At 52.7% G+C, this 15,937-nt stretch overlaps 1 protein-coding gene across 2 annotated transcripts in view; it reads left to right on the top strand.

The window, feature by feature from the left end:
- Window positions 1-15,937, top strand: part of LOC147113740 (poly(A)-specific ribonuclease PNLDC1-like) — a 292,736-nt gene that overhangs the window by 1,615 nt on the left and 275,184 nt on the right. For both annotated transcript variants that reach the window (XM_085995053.1, XM_085995052.1), the window contains exons 2-3: window positions 5,849-5,906; window positions 7,513-7,586. In XM_085995053.1, coding sequence (XP_085851179.1) covers window positions 5,849-5,906; window positions 7,513-7,586 — 132 coding nt within the window. The remainder of the gene's footprint in view (window positions 1-5,848; window positions 5,907-7,512; window positions 7,587-15,937) is intronic.

The raw sequence follows: 15,937 nt of genomic DNA, 5'->3' as shown, positions 1-15,937 counted from the left end.
TACTGAGGGAGCGCTGCACTGTTGGAGGGGCAGTACTGAGGGAGCGCCGCACTGTCGGAGGGACAGTACTGAGGGGAGCGCCGCACTGTCGGAGGGCAGTATTGAGGGAGCGCTGCACTGTCGGCGGGGCTGTACTTAGGAAACGCCGCACTGTTGGAAGGGCAGTGCTGAGGGAGAGCCATTTTGTTGGAAGGGACAGTACTGAAGGAGGGCTGCACTGTCGGAGGGGCAGTACTGAGGGAGCGCTGCACTGTCGGAGGGGCTGTACTGAGGGAGCGCTACACTGTCGGAGGGGCTGTACTGAGGGAATGCCGCACTGTTGGAAGGGCAGTGCTGAGGGAGCGCCATTCTGTCGGAAGGGACAGTACTGAAGGAGTACTGCACTGTCGGAGGGGCAGTTTGGAGGGAGCGCCGCACTGTCGGAGAGGTAGTACAGAGGGAGCGCCGCACTGTCGGAGGGGCAGTACTGAAGGAGCGCCGCACTGTCGGTGGGGTAGGACTGCGGGAGCGCTGCACTGTCGGAGGGGCTGTACTGAGGGCATGCTGCATTGTTGAAAGGGCAGTGCTGAGGGAGCGCCATTCTGTCGGAAGGGACAGTACTGAAGGAGTGCTGCACTGTCGGAGGGGCAGTACTGAGGGAGCGCCGCACTGTCGGAGGGGCAGTACTGAGGGAGCGCCGCACTTTCAGAGGGGCAGGACTGAGGGAGTGCTGCCATGTCGGAGGGGCAGTACTGAGGGAGTGCTGCACTGTCGGAGGGTCAGTACTGAGGGAGCGCTGCACTGTCGGAGGGTCAGTACCGCGGGAGCACTGCGCTGTCAGTGGGGCTGTACTGAGGGAGCGCTGCACTGTCGGAGGGGCTGTACTGAGGGAGCACTGCACTGTCGGAGGTGCCATGTTTCAGATGAGACGTGAAACCGAGGCCCTATCTACTCTCTGGTGGATGTAAAACATCCCATGGACACTATTCTCCCGATGTCCTGGCCAATATTTATCCCTCAATCACAGATCACTAAAAACAGATAATCTGGCCATTATCGCATTGCTGTTTGTGGGAGTCATAGAGTTATACAGCACAGAAAGAGGCCCTTCGGCCCATCATGTCCGCGCCGGCCATCAAGCCCTGTCTAATCTAATCCCATTTTCCAGCATTTGGTCCATAGCCTTGTATGCTGTGGCATTTCAAGTGCTCATCCAAATGCTTCTTGAATGTTGTGAGGGTTCCTGCCTCTACCACCCTTTCAGGCAGTGAGTTCCAGATTCCAACCACCCTCTGGGTGAAAAAGTTTTTCCTCAAATCCCCTCTAAACCTCCTGCCCCTTACCTTGAATCTATGCCCCCTTGTTATTGACCCCTCTACTAAGGGGAAAAGTTCCTTTCTATCTACCCTATCTATGCCCCTCATAATTTTGTACACCTCAATCAGGTCCCCCCTCAGCCTTCTCTGCTCCAAGGAAAACAACCCCAGCCTGTCCAATCTTTCTTCATAGCTGAAGCGCTCCAGCCCAGGTAACATCCTGGTAAATCTTCTCTGCACCCTCTCCAAAACAATCACATCCTTCCTATAGTGTGGCGACCAGAACTGCACACAGTACTCCAGCTGTGGCCTTTCCAGCGTTTTGTACAGCTCCATCATAACCTCCCTGCTCTTATATTCTATGCCTCGGCTAATGAAGGCAAGTATCCCATATGCTTTTTTAACCACCTTATCCACCTGTTCTGCTGCCTTCAGGGATCTATGTACATGCACACCAAGGTCCCTCTGATCCTCTGTCTTTCCTAGGGTCTTACCATTCATTGTGTATTCCCTTGCCTTGTTAGTCCGTCCAAAATGCATCACCTCACACTTTTCAGGGTTAAATTCCATTTGCCACTGTTCCGCCCATCTGACCAACACATCTATATCGTCCTGTAGCCTGAGGCTTCCCTCCTCGCTATTTACCACCCCACCAATTTTCGTGTCATCTGCGAACTTACTGATCATACCTTTTACATTCACATCTAAATCATTAATGTAGACCACAAACAGCAAGGGACCCAGCACCGATCCCTGCGGTACCCCACTGGACACAGGCTTCCAGTCACAAAAACAACCTTCCACCATCACCCTCTGCCTTCTGCCACTAAGCCAGTTTTGGATCCAATGTGCCAAGGCACCCTGGATCCCATGGGCTCTTACCTCCCTGACCAGTCTCCTATGCGGGACTTTTATCAAAAGCCTTACTGAAATCCATGTAAACCACATCCACTGCACTACCCTCATCCACACACCTAGTCACCCCCTCGAAAAATTCAATCAAATTGGTCAGACATGATCTTCCCTTGACAAAGCCATGCTGGCTATCCCTAATTAATCCTTGCCTCTCCAAGTGGAGACTAATTCTGTCCCTCAGAATTTTTTCCAATAATTTCCCTACCACTGATGTTAGGCTCACTGGCCTGTAATTCCCTGGTTTATCCCTACTCCCCTTCTTGAATAATGGTACTACGTTAGCTGTTCTCCAGTCCTCTGGCACATCCCCTGTGGCCAGAGAGGTTCTGAAAATTTGTGTCGGAGCCCCTGCAATCTCCTCCTTTGCCTCACATAGTAGCCTGGGATACATCTCGTTCGGGCCTGGGGATTTATCCACTTTTAATCCTGCTAAAACTGCTAGTACCTCCTCCCTCTCGATGCTAATATGTTCAAGTATATCACAGTCCCCCTGCCTGATTTCTATGTCCACATCGTCCTTCTCCATAGTGAACACAGATGCAAAAAATTCATTTAAAACCCCACCTACATCTTCTGGCTCTACACACAGCTTGTCACTTTGGTCCCTAATGGGCCCTATGCTTTCCCTAGTTATCCTCTTGCCCTTAATATACTTATAAGGATTTTCCTTTATTTTGCTCGCCAGTGTTATTTCATGGCCCCTCCTCACTCTCCTAATTTCTTTTTTAAGTATCCCCCTGCACTTTTTATACTCCTCTAGGGCTTCCTCTGTCTTTAGTCCTTTGTATCTGCCAAAAGCCCCCCTTTTTTTCCTAATCCATTCTCGTATATCCCTTGACATCCAAGGTTCCCTGGGCTTGTTGGTCCCACCCTTGACCTTTACGGGAACATGTTGCCATTGTACTCTCTCAATTTCCTTTCTGAAAGACTCCCATTGCTCCGATGTGGATTTTCCTTCAAGTAGCTGATCCCAGTCCACATTGGCCAGATCCTGCCTTATCATATTAAAATCGGCCTTCCCCCAATTTAGAACTTTTATTTCCGGTCCATCCTTGTCCTTTTCCATGACTACCTTAAATCTCACCGAATTATGGTCACTGTCACCAAAGTGCTCACCTACTAACACTTCTACCACTTGCCCGGCCACATTCCCTAGAATTAGGTCCAGTACTGCCCCCTCTCTTGTAGGACTTTCTACATGCTGGCTCAAAAAGCTCTCCTGGATGCACTTTAAGAATTCTGCACTCTCTAAGCGTTTCACACTCTTGACTATCCCAGTTAATATTGGGGAAGTTGAAATCCCCCACTATAATTACCCTATTATTTGCACACTTCTCTGAGATTTGCCTACATATCTGTTCCTCTATCTCCCCCTGGCTGTTTGGGGGCCTATAGTACACTCCCAGCAAAGTGCTAGCCCCCTTTTTGTTTTTAAGTTCAACCCATATGGCCTCATTAGAGGGACCTGTTAATATATCATCCCTCCTTACAGCAGTAATTGACTCCTTAATTAATATTGCGACACCCCCTCCTTTTACCCCGGCCTCTGTCTCGCCTGAAGATTCTATACCCTGGAATATTGAGCTGCCAGTCTTGCCCCTCCCTCAACCATGTCTCCATGATAGCAACAATATCATACTCCCATGTGTTCATCAACACCTTCAGCTCATCCACCTTATTCACAAGACTCCTTGCATTAAAATAAATGCTATTTAGCCTTGCCCTACTCCCTTGTGCCGTTACATATTTGCTCTGCCTTCCAGTCTGACTTATATTTTCCTCTATATTTGGCTGTACATCACGGGAGCTTGATGTTTTTCTCTTTCTCCCTCTCTCTGAGCCGACGGGGAAAGGGCAGTGGAAGGGATCGAAGGAGACGGCTCTTTCAGAGAGAAGGGCACGGGGGATTATGGGGATGTAACTAAGGAAAGAAAACAAAGAAAGACTTGCATTTCTACAGCGCCTTTCACCACCTCAGGCGTCCCAAAGCGCTTGACAGACATTGAAGTAATTTTTTTGAAATGTAGTCAGTGTTGTAATGTAGGATATGTTGCAGTCAATTTGCGCACAGCAAGAACCCACAAATAGCAACGTGCTAATGACCAGATAATCTGTTTTTTAGTGATTTTGATTGAGGGATAAATATTGGCCAGGACACCTGGGAGAACTCCCCTGCTCGTCCACCTGAGAGAACAAACGGGACCTCATCCGAAAAACCGTACCTGTGACAGTGCAGCGCTCCCTCAGTACTGACCCTCCCGACAGTGCAGCGCTCCCTCAGTACTGCCCATCCCGACAGTGCAGCGCTCCCTCAGTACTGCCCCTCCGACAGTGCTGCGCTCCCTCAGTACTCCCCCTCCGACAGTGCAGCGCTCCCTCAGTACTGACCCTCCGACAGTGCTGCGCTCCCTCAGTACTGACCCTCCGACAGTCCAGCGCTCCCTCAGTACTCCCCCTCCGACAGTCCAGCGCTCCCTCAGTACTCCCCCTCCGACAGTGCAGCGCTCCCTCAGTACTGCCCCTCCCGACAGTGCTGCGCTCCCTCAGTACTGCCCCTCCGACAGTGCAGCGCTCCCTCAGCACTGCCCCTCCCGACAGTGCTGCGCTCCCTCAGTACTCCCCCTCCGACAGTGCAGCGCTCCCTCAGTACTGACCCTCCGACAGTGCAGTGCTTCCTCAGTACTGCCCCTCCGACAGTGCAGCGCTCCCTCAACACTGCCCCTCCCGACAGTGCTGCGCTCCCTCAGTACTCCCCCTCCGACAGTGCAGCGCTCCCTCAGTACTGACCCTCCGACAGTGCAGTGCTTCCTCAGTACTGCCCCTCCGACAGTGCAGTGCTTCCTCAGTACTGCCCCTCTGACAGTGCAGCGCTTCCTCAGTATTGCCCCTCCGACAGTGCAGCGCTTCCTCAGTACTGCCCCTCTGACAGTGCAGCGCTTCCTCAGTATTGCCCCTCCGACAGTGCAGCACTCCCTCAGTACTGCCCCTCTGACAGTGCAGCGCTTCCTCAGTACTGCCCCTCCGACAGTGCAGTGCTTCCTCAGTACTGCCCCTCTGACAGTGCAGCGCTTCCTCGGTATTGCCCCTCCGACAGTGCAGTGCTCCCTCAGTACTGCCCCTCTGACAGTGCAGCGCTTTTTCAGTATTGCCCTTCCGACAGTGCAACGCTTCCTCAGTACTGCCCCTCCGACAGTGCAGCACTCCCTCAGTACTGCCCCTCCGACAGTGCAGCACTTCCTCAGTACTGCCCCTCCGACAGTGCAGTGCTCCCTCAGTACTGCCCCTCCGACAGTGCAGCGCTTTCTCAGTATTGCCCTTCCGACAGTGCAACGCTTCCTCAGTACTGCCCCTCCGACAGTGCAGCACTCCCTCAGTGCTGCCCCTCCGACAGTGCAGCACTCCCTCAGTACTGCATTCAGAGAGCAGCAGTGGCCGATGGGCCGAATGGCTTCTTGCTGTGCTGTACAGTTCGATGACCGGGATACATTGCGCATTCGGGTTGCCTGCCCTGCTTTTCACCGAGAGATGTCGAGGATTTTGCACACACCCTTCCTGATTGATGTGGTTAGGTCCTTATCTTACAAAAGGAACCGTTTAGCTGAAGTTATCTAACTGGAATTTGTGTGGTTTTTATTTAGCGATCGACACTGAACTGACCGGTTTACATTCTATCAGCTCACCTTCTGCACAATTGAGGTAAGGACTGCTCGGATTGTCCAGTGAAACTAACTATCCTAGAAAGACTGGACTTGTTCTTCTTAGAGCAGAGAAGGTTAAAGGGAGATTGGTCAGAGTGGTACCAGGGATGAGAGACTTCAGCCTGGATTGTGGGGTCAAGTCTCTAGATTGGGGGCTTGAACCCATGACTTTCTGACGCAGACAGAAAGAATGAGACCCACTGAGTCACGGCTATGACCAAAAGCTTGGTCAAAGCAATAGGTTTTAAGCAGTATCTTAAAGGAGGAGAGGGAGCATTAGAGAGGGAATTCCAGAGCTTAAGGCCGAGGCAGCTGAAGGCACGGCTGCCAATGGTGGAGCGACGGAAATCGGGGTGCACAAGGTTAGAATTGGAGGAGTGCAGAGGTCGCCGAGGGTTGTAGGGCTGGAGGAGTGCAGAGGTCTCGGAGGGTTGTAGGGCTGGAGGAGTGCAGAGGTCTCGGAGGGTTGTAGGGCTGGAGAAGTGCAGAGGTCTCGGAGGGTTGTAGGGCTGGAGGAGTGCAGAGGTCTCGGAGGGTTGTAGGGCTGGAGAAGTGCAGAGGTCTCGGAGGGTTGTAGGGCTGGAGGAGTGCAGAGGGCTGGAGGAATGCAGAGGTCTCGGAGGGTTGTAGGGCTGGAGGAATGCAGAGGTCTCGGAGGGTTGTAGGGCTGGAGGAGTGCAGAGGTCTCGGAGGGTTGTAGGGCCCGAGGAATGCAGAGGTCTCGGAGGGTTGTAGGGCCCGAGGAGTGCAGAGGTCTCGGAGAGTTGTAGGACTGGAGGAGTGCAGAGGTCTCGGAGGGTTGTAGGGCTGGAGGAGGGCAGAGGTCTCGGAGGGTTGTAGGGCTGGAGGAGTGCAGAGGTCTCGGAGGGTTGTAGGGCTGGAGGAATGCAGAGGTCTCGGAAAGTTGTAGGACTGGAGGAGTGCAGAGGTCTCGGAGGGTTGTAGGACTGGAGGAGTGCAGAGGTCTCGGAGGGTTGTAGGGCTGGAGGAGTGCAGAGGTCTCGGAGGGTTGTAGGGCTGGAGGAATGCAGAGGTCTCGGAGAGTTGTAGGACTGGAGGAGTGCAGAGGTCTCGGAGGGTTGTAGGACTGGAGGAGTGCAGAGGTCTCGGAGGGTTGTAGGGCTGGAGGAGTGCAGAGGTCTCGGAGGCTTGTAGGACTGGAAGAGGTTACAGAGATAGGGAGCGTGAGGCCATGGAAAGATTTGAACACAAGGATGTGAATTTTAAATTCGAGGCATTGCAGGACTGGGTGCCAATGAAGCTCAACAAGCAAAGGATGGGGTGATGGGTGAACGTGACTTGGTGCGAGTTTGGAGACGGGGCAGCCGAGTTTTGGATGAGATGAAGGTGATGGAGGCTGGCCAGGAGAGCATTGGAATAGTCGAGTTTGGAGGTAACAAAAGGCATGGCTGAGGGTTTGAGTAGCAGGTGATCTGAGCTGGGGTGGAGATGGAGAGGTGGAAGTCGGCGGTCTTGGTGATGGAAGAGGGCTACAGGGTCGGAAGCTGAGCTTGGGGTCATATATGAGGCCGTTGTTGCGAACAGTCTGGTTCGGCCTCAGAGAGTGAAGAAGAGTTTCTAAGCGGAGTTTCTGTTCCCCGCAGCCTGTTTGACTCTCCAGAGGAGCGGTATCAGAAACTCAGGCCGAGTGTGATGCGTTTCACCATCTCCCAGATCGGTAAGTGTCACTGGCAAATAACGGGGAATTGGATAAATACTTGAAAAGGAGTAATGGCCTGGAATTTGCGGTCATGATGACGGCAAACTGGCAGCGTTCGCCGTCATTCCGCCGTTGAAACTGATCGCGACCTCAAGATTTGGCTCATGTGCAGGCGCGTGTGGAAATCCTGATGTCTGTCATTCACTGCTCCGACACAGGCTGCACCGAGCCGGCAATCAGTGAAATCACGCAAATCAGGGAAACTGACCAAAACTTCAGCTCTTGTGGTTCAAGTCCCACTCCAGAGACTTGAGCACTAAAATCCAGGCTGAGACTCCAAGCTGGTCCTGAAACTGAGGGACCTAGGCCTGGGCACCCCCATCTGCAATTGGATTCTGGATTTCCTGACTGGTAGGCCTCAAGTGGTGAAAATAGGGAACAACACCTCATCCACTCTGGTCCTCAACACCGGAGCGCCACAAGGCTGTTGCCTCAGTCCTTGGCTGTACTCTCTGTTTACACATGACTGTACAGCCATACACAGCAACAACCGGATTATCAAGTTTGCCGACGACACCACAGTAATTGGCCTGATAAGCAACGATGACGAGACGGAGTACAGAGATGAGATAGTCCAGCTGATGAGATGGTGCAATGACAACAACCTTGCCCTGAACGTTGGCAAGACTAAGGAGCTCATCGTGGACTTCAGAAGCCACCGAGGGAACCATCGCCCCATCAGCATAGACGGGACACCAGTGGAAGTCGTCAGTTGCTTCCGATTCCTGGGACTGCAGATCTCTGATGACCTGGCCTGGAACCATAATACTGAGGCTATGCTGAAGAAGGCACACCAGCGCCTCTACCCTCTACGGTGCCTGAGGAAATGCGGCATAAGCACACAGTGGCTTGTGAACTTTTACCGCGGCACCATAGAGAGTGTCCTGATGAGTGGTGTCAATGTGTGGTATGGTAACACCACTGCACAGAACAAGAAAGCCATCCAGAGAGTTGTGAATACGGCAGAAAAGATCATCGGGTGCGCACTTCCGTCCATCGAGGAGATCTTCCAGACCAGGTGCCGGAACAAGGCCCGCTCCATCATCCAGGACCCCAATCACCCTGGGCACAAACTGTTCTCCCTCCTGCGGTCCGGACGTCGGTACCACAGCATCCGAACCAGGACCAGCAGGTTTAAGAACAGTTTCTATCCACAGGCAGTGCGCCTACTGAACTGCTAACTGCACTGCCCCACATATTATAGTTATATGTTTATGTAAATATATATATTATACTTGTATTACCATATATTTATCATATTACATTACTATTATTTCCATTGGTAATTGAGGCTTTTTTGCACTATTCATCATATCCTGCAACTTGGACTGTTATTGCTATACTTTCTGCTTATTTGCTTATTGTTTTTATTTATACTTGTTTTTACTTTTTGCTTTATATTTATATGCTTGTATTGTGGGAGTGAGTGGGGAGTAAGCGTTCCATTGTACTAGTTACATATGGCAATAAAATGATCTTGAATCTTGAGTGCAGTGCTGAGGGAGCGCTGCACTGTTGGAGGGGCAGTACTGAGAGCGCTGCAGTGCCGCAGGGGCAGTACTGAGGGAGCATTGCAGTGTCGCATGGGCAGTACTGAGGGAGCGCTGCACTGTCGGAGGGGCAGTACTGAGGGAGCATTGCAGTGTCGCAGGGGCAGTACTGATGGAGCATTGCAGTGTCGCAGGGGCAGTACTGAGGGAGCATTGCAGTGTTGCAGGGGCAGTACTGAGGGAGCATTGCAGTGTCGCAGGGGCAGTACTGAGGGAGCATTGCAGTGTCGCAGGGGCAGTACTGAGGGAGCATTGCAGTGTTGCAGGGGCAGTACTGAGGGAGCATTGCAGTGTCGCAGGGGCAGTACTGAGGGAGCATTGTAGTGTTGCAGGAGCAGTACTGAGGGAGCATTGCAGTGTCGCAGGGGCAGTACTGAGGGAGCGCTGCACTGTCGGAGGGGCAGTGCTGAGGGAGCGCCGCACTGTCGGAGGGTCAGTACTGAAGCAGCATCACACTGTAGGAGCGGCAGTACTGAGGGAGCGCTGCACTGTCGGAGGGGCTGTACTGAGGGAGTGCCGCACTGTAGGAAGGGCAGTACTGAGGGAGCGCCGCATTCTCGGAATAGCAGTACTGAGGGAGCGCCGCACTGTTGGAAGGGCAGCACTAAGGGACGCCGCACTACTGAGGGAGCGCTGCACTGTCGGAGCAGCAGCACTGAGAGCGCTGCACTGTCGGAGGGGCAGTACTGAGGGAGCGCTGCACTGTCGCAGGGGCAGCACTGAGGGAGCGTAGCACTGTCTGAGCAGCAGTACTGTGGGAGCGCCGCACTGTTGGGATGTACTGAGGGAGCGCTGATCTGTCGGACGGGCAGTACTGAGGGAGTGCTGCACTGTCGGAGGGGCTGTACTGCGGGAGCGCCGCACTGTCAGAGGGGCAGTACTGAGGGAGCGCTGCAGTGTCGGAGGGGCAGTACTGAGGGAGTGTTGGAGGGTCAGTACTGAAGGAGCACCGCACTGTCAGAGGGGCAGTACTGAGGAAATGCCGCATTGTTGGAGGGTCAGTACTGAAGGAGCGCCGCACTGTCAGAGGTGCAGTACTGTGGGCGTGCCGCACTGTCGGAGGGGCTGTACTGAGGGAGTGCCGTACTGTCGGATTAGGAGGGCAGAACTGAGGGAGCGCTGCAGTATCGCAGAGGCAGTACTGAGGGAGCGCCGCACTGTCGGAGGAGGGCAGAACTGAGGGAGCGCTACTGTCTCGGAGGGGCTGTACTGAGGGAGTGCCGCACTGACGGCGGGGCAGTACTGAGGGAGCACCATTCTGTCGGAGGGGCAGTACTGAGGGAGCGCCACACTGTCGGGGGGGCAGTACTGAGGGAGCGCCGCACAGTCAGAGGGTCGGTAGTGAGGGAGCGCAGCACTGTCGGAGGGGCAGTACTGAGGGAGCGCCGCACTGTCGGAGGACATGTACTGAGAGAACGCAGTACTGAGGGAGTGCCATTCTGTCGGAGGGGCAGTACTGAGGGAGCGCTGCAGTGTCGCAGAGGCAGTACTGAGGGAGCGCTGCATTGTCGGAGGAGCAGTACTGAGGGAGCACTGCTCTGTCAGAGGGGCAGTAGTGAGGGAGCGCAGCACTGTTGGACGGGCAGTACTGATGGTGCGACGGATTGTCGGAGGGGTAGTACTGAGGGAGCACCATTCTGTCGGAGGGGCAGCACTAAGGGAGTGCTGCACTGTCGGAGGGGTGGTACTGAGGGGCAGTACTGAGGGAATGCCATTCTGTCGGAGGGGTTGCACTCGAGGAGCGTGGGAGGGGCTGTATTGAGGGAGCGATGTACTGTCGGAGGGTCAGTACTGAAGGAGCGCCACACTGTCGGAAGGGCAGTACTGAGGGAACACCGCATTGTCGGAGGGGCAGTACTGAGGCAGGGCTGCATTGTCGGAGGGGCTGCACTGAGGGATCGCAGCACCGTCGGAGGGGCAGTACTGAGGGAGCACCGCACTGTCGGAGGGGCAGTACTGAGGGAGCGCCGCACTGTAGGAGGGGCTGTACTGAGGGAGCATTGTACTGTCGGAGTGTCAGTACTGAAGAAGCACCACACTGTCGGAGGGGCTGTTACGAGGTAGTGCTGCACGGTCGGAGGGGCAGTACTGAGGGGGCGCTGCACTGGCGGGGCAGTACTGAGGGAGTGCCGCACTGTTGGAGGGGCAGTACTGATGGAGTGCCGCACTGTCGGAGGGTCAGTATTGAGGGAGCATTGCACGGTCGGAGGGGAGTACTGAGGGAACGCCGCACTGTCAGAGGGGCAGTACTGAGGGAGCGCTGCAGTGTCAGAGGGTCAGTACCGAAGGAGCGCCACACTGTCAGATGGGCAGTAGTGAGGGAGCGCAGCACTGTTGGAGGAGCAGTACTGATGGAGCGACGGATTGTCAGAGGGGTAGTACTGAGCGGGCGCTGCACTGTTGGAGGGGCTGTACTGAGGGAGCGCCGTACTGTAGGAGGGGCTGTACTGAGGGAGCGCTGCAATGTTGGAGAAGGGCAGAACTGAGAGAGCGCTGCAGTGTCAGAGGAGAGGAGCAGAACTGAGGGAGCGCTGCAGTGTCGGAGGGGCAGTATTGAGGGAGCACCATTCTGTCGGAGGGGCAGCACTGTTGGAGGGGCTGTACTGATGGAGAGCTGCACTGTCGGAGGGTCAGTAGGAGCGTTGCGCTATCGGAGGGGAGTGCTGAGGGAACGCTGCAGCGTCGGAGGGGCGGTACTGAGGGAGCGATGCACTGTCGGAGGGGCAGTAGTGAGAGAACGCAGTACTGAGGGAACGCCATTCTGTTGGAGGGGTTGCACTCAAGGAGCGTCGGATGGGCTGTACTGAGGGAGCGAGGTACTGTCGGAGGTTTAGTACTGAAGGAGCGCCACACTGTCGGAGGGGCTGCACTGAGGGATCGCAGCACCGTTGGAGGGGCTGTACTGAGGGAGAGCCGCACTGTCGGAGGGGCAGTACTGAGGGAGCGCCGCACTGTCGGAGGGGCAGTACTGAGGGAGCGCCGCACTGTCGGAGGGTCAGTACTGAGGGAGCGTTGCACTGTCGGAGGGGCAGTACTGAGGGAGCGCCATTTTGCCGGAGGGGCAGTATTGAGGGAGCGCCGCACTGTCGGAGAGGCTGTACTGAGGGAGCGCCGCACTGTCGGAGGGTCAGTACTAGGGTTGCAAAATCCCGTGAATTTTTAAAAGAGGAAACTTTCCAAAGGAATTTTTGGGAATTTATGGGAATTTTGAGTTTTTTTGCACACTAATGGTTTTTGTCTCTGACCCTTATATTGGGCCAGAAATTCGCGGCCAAAGGCGTGAGTGCGCTCGGGGTACTCACGCATCTGGCCGTTGGAAATGCCGGCGTTCAGCATGAACAGCGCATGCGGGGAACGCCGGCATTTCCAGACCTCGAGCGCGTGCGACTGCACAGGCAGCGCTTGCGCAGTGAACTTCGTAGATTTCATTCATGAAATCCGTGAGGGTAAGTCCTCAGAAGTTACACTTGAAAAAAGCAAGTGTAAAGTGGTTCATTGGCTGCGGAGGAAGAAACATTTTATCGTGGAGCTTCTGAAATGCAATATTTTTGTTTGGGAAAGGGAGGGAAGTTATTTTAAGAAATTTTAAGTAAGTTTTAAAGTTAAAAATTTTTTTTTTTTAAAAAGGGTTTTCAGAACGGTAGGTAGAAGGAGCAATTGTGGCTGTGTGAATGGAATGTGAGAATGAGTTATGTATGTATGTCCACATATATTCCTTTACGTATATGTATGTATGTTTTATATTCCTTTACTAATGTGTATGAATGTATGTTTTTAATTATGATTTTCCAATAAGTTGCTTTCTCTGAAAGTCATAATTAAATAATACATTCATACACATAAGTAAAGGAATATATACATAACACGCAAAGGAATATATACAGACATACATACTTTCAGAAGCTCCACGATAAGAAATATCTTCCTCCGCAGCCTCTGGAGCAACTGTACCCATGCTTTTTTCATGTGTAAGTTGTAAGGACTTGACCTCACTGAAAGCAGTAATGAAAGCGGCGAATTATACTGCGCACGCGCTGCCTGTGCAGTCGCACGCGTTCTGCCTCTGAACCCCTTCGTTCAGAGGACAGGAAATGCCGGTTTTCCCCACATGCACTGTGCATGCTGAAAACCGGCATTTCATCCGGCCAGATGCGTAAGTACCCCGACCGTACTCGCGCAGTTGGAAGGGAATTACTGGGCCAACATTTTACATGTCAATAAAATGAAAAATTTAACAATTGCACGACTTGCCCCCTCGCATCTGCGACTGAGGGTCCAAGGAGGTGCATTGCGCAAGAGGTCATCATCGTACGTATCCTCACACTGTTCCCTTTGGGGAACTGTATGAAGTGGTGGAAGGATTTATGGCCGTGATTAACGCTCATTCCGTGACCGTAACCATCTTTGAACCAGCCATTAGGGTGGTTAGTCCTATGGCGGGAGGGTTTTACGGGCTCCCACAACCCATCTGAGGGGGGGGGGGGGCCACCAACACCCACGGACGCAAGTATCCCGCTGGATGTCCACCCAGAATTTAAAGTTGGAGCTCCGACTCCACTTGCCGGGACTGTCTGGAGTGGGGTTCAAAACCCTACTCCTTCTGGCCCAGCGGCGGGGATGCTTACTGCTACGCAAAAGGCCCACTCCGCACAAAAGGTGACACCCATACGTTTCCTGCGCATTTTCCCTCCCCGTGACTGGAGCCCTATGCTGCCATTTCACGTTGCTAATCGGATTGGGCCTTTGTCATAGCGGTAGGATCCCCGCCGCTGGGCCAGATCAGGGTAGGGTTTCGAACCCCGCTCCAGACAGTCCCGGGAAGTGGAGTCGGAGCTCCGGCTCTAAATTCTGGGTTGACATCCAGTGGGATATTTGCGTCCGTGGGTGTGGGTGGCCCCCCCTCCTTCTATAGCTTGTGGGAGCCCGTAAAACCCTCCCGCCATAGGACTAACCGCCCTAATGGCTGGTTCAAAGATGGTTACGGTCACGGAATGAGCGTTAATCACGGCCATAAATCCTTCCACCACTTCATACAGTTCCCCAAAGGGAACAGTGTGAAGACACGTATGACGACGACATTGCTAAATAAATAAATGGAATTAAAAAAATTCTTTTAGGGCTTTTAAAAGTCTTTAAATTGCTTTAATTCTCTTTAAAACTACTTCAGATTACTCAAAATAATGTAAACTTTTTAAAAAGTTTATAAAAGTTACCAAAATCTTCAAAAAACTTCCAAAAACCTATTTAAACTGCTGCTTTGCATGTAGAAATGCTTAGCAGCTTGACAGAAACATTGGGGGCGTGTCCAGTGAAACTGAGACCTCAAGGGGCGTGTCTCACTTACACTGCACGCTCCTGGCTTCGCGCTGGCTGCACCCCTGGGCGGCGTGACGTCATACGCTGCCCGGGATTCTTCTTTTTCATTCACCAAGTCCAGGCGTCCCTGGAGCTGATCGTCAGTAGCGCGGGGTAAGTGTAAATACGGGGCTTGCACGCGCTGCAAGCCCCGTTCTGGAATTTCTGGGCCATTATCTTTGTCATCAAAATAGACATACTATTCCATACAAATAAAAACAGGGTTTCAAAACTTTATTTAGGTTATAATTTTGAACTTTATTGAACCCCTACAAAGAAGACCCATCTAAAATAAAATAAAAAGACCGGCAGCTTATTTAGCCTGTAATTTGTTCTTATTTTGTCCCTTTGAGTCTTCTACTCATGAGTCTTCTGAGTCTTCTACTCATCATTGCTCCTCCTGATTCTCTGACTCTGGCTCTGACGTGTCCATTTCCTCCTCTGTGTCAGTGTCTAGCTGTGTGGTGGACACTTCTGTATCTGGCTCAATAAGTTGTAGGTTCGCCCGGATAGCCACCAGTTTCTCCACTCTCTTGTTAGTCATCCTGTTGCGCACATTTGTATGCGTATTCCCAAAAAGTGACCAGTTTCGTTCAGAGGCCGCTGATGAAGGTGGGATTTGGAGTATCACTGATGCAATGGGTGACAGGGCCTCAGATGCACAAAGTCCCTTCCACCAGGTATGTGCACTGATATGCTTGCATGATTCCCATATCCCGTCCCCATTCCAAAGACCTTGCTTGGTAGAGAACTTTGCCCACGTCCAGATTGAGGTGGTGTGAGAGGGTAGAAATCACACTGTAAGCGCTGTTGATCTGTTCTCCAGAATGTATTGGTCTCCCAACATGCTTTGGGTCCAGCATGTATGCTGCAGCATGAATCGGCTTGACACAATTCTTGATGCGTCTGTATGAATTGAACAATTGCCTTCTCCTCTGCTTTGAGCAGTAGGGATGTGGGTAGGGCAATGCTGATTTGTTCTTTTAAATCAGCAAAAAGCCTGAGAACATCTGACAAGACAGCGTCATCTCCTTCAATCTGAGCAATTGCAGATCCTACTGGTGAGAGCAGTTTAAGGCTGCTAACCACTCTTTCCCAAAACACATCATCCAGCAGTATTTTCTTGATGGTGGTTTCCACATCCCCAGACTGGGATATTGCCATTTCTTGCAGCGACTCCTTACCTTCCAGAAGGCTGTTGTACATTATGACAACGCCACCCCATCTAGTGTTGCTGGGCAGCTTCAGTGTGCTGTTCTTGTTCTTTGTCATTTGCTTGGAGTTGTAGGTTGCTGCAACTACCTGTTTTCCCCTGACATACTTAACAACTTGCTTGGCTGTCTTGTACAGTGCTTCCATGGTTCTCAAACCCATGATGTCCTTGAGGAGCAGTTTGAGCCCATA

Source organism: Somniosus microcephalus, chromosome 8, assembly GCF_052327205.1.
Source record: "Somniosus microcephalus isolate GS21.2 chromosome 8, FLI_Smic_1.0, whole genome shotgun sequence".
NCBI lineage: Eukaryota > Metazoa > Chordata > Chondrichthyes > Squaliformes > Somniosidae > Somniosus > Somniosus microcephalus.
The sequence above is the reverse complement of the archived record's forward strand: the minus strand, read 5'-3'. Positions and strand labels throughout refer to the sequence as shown.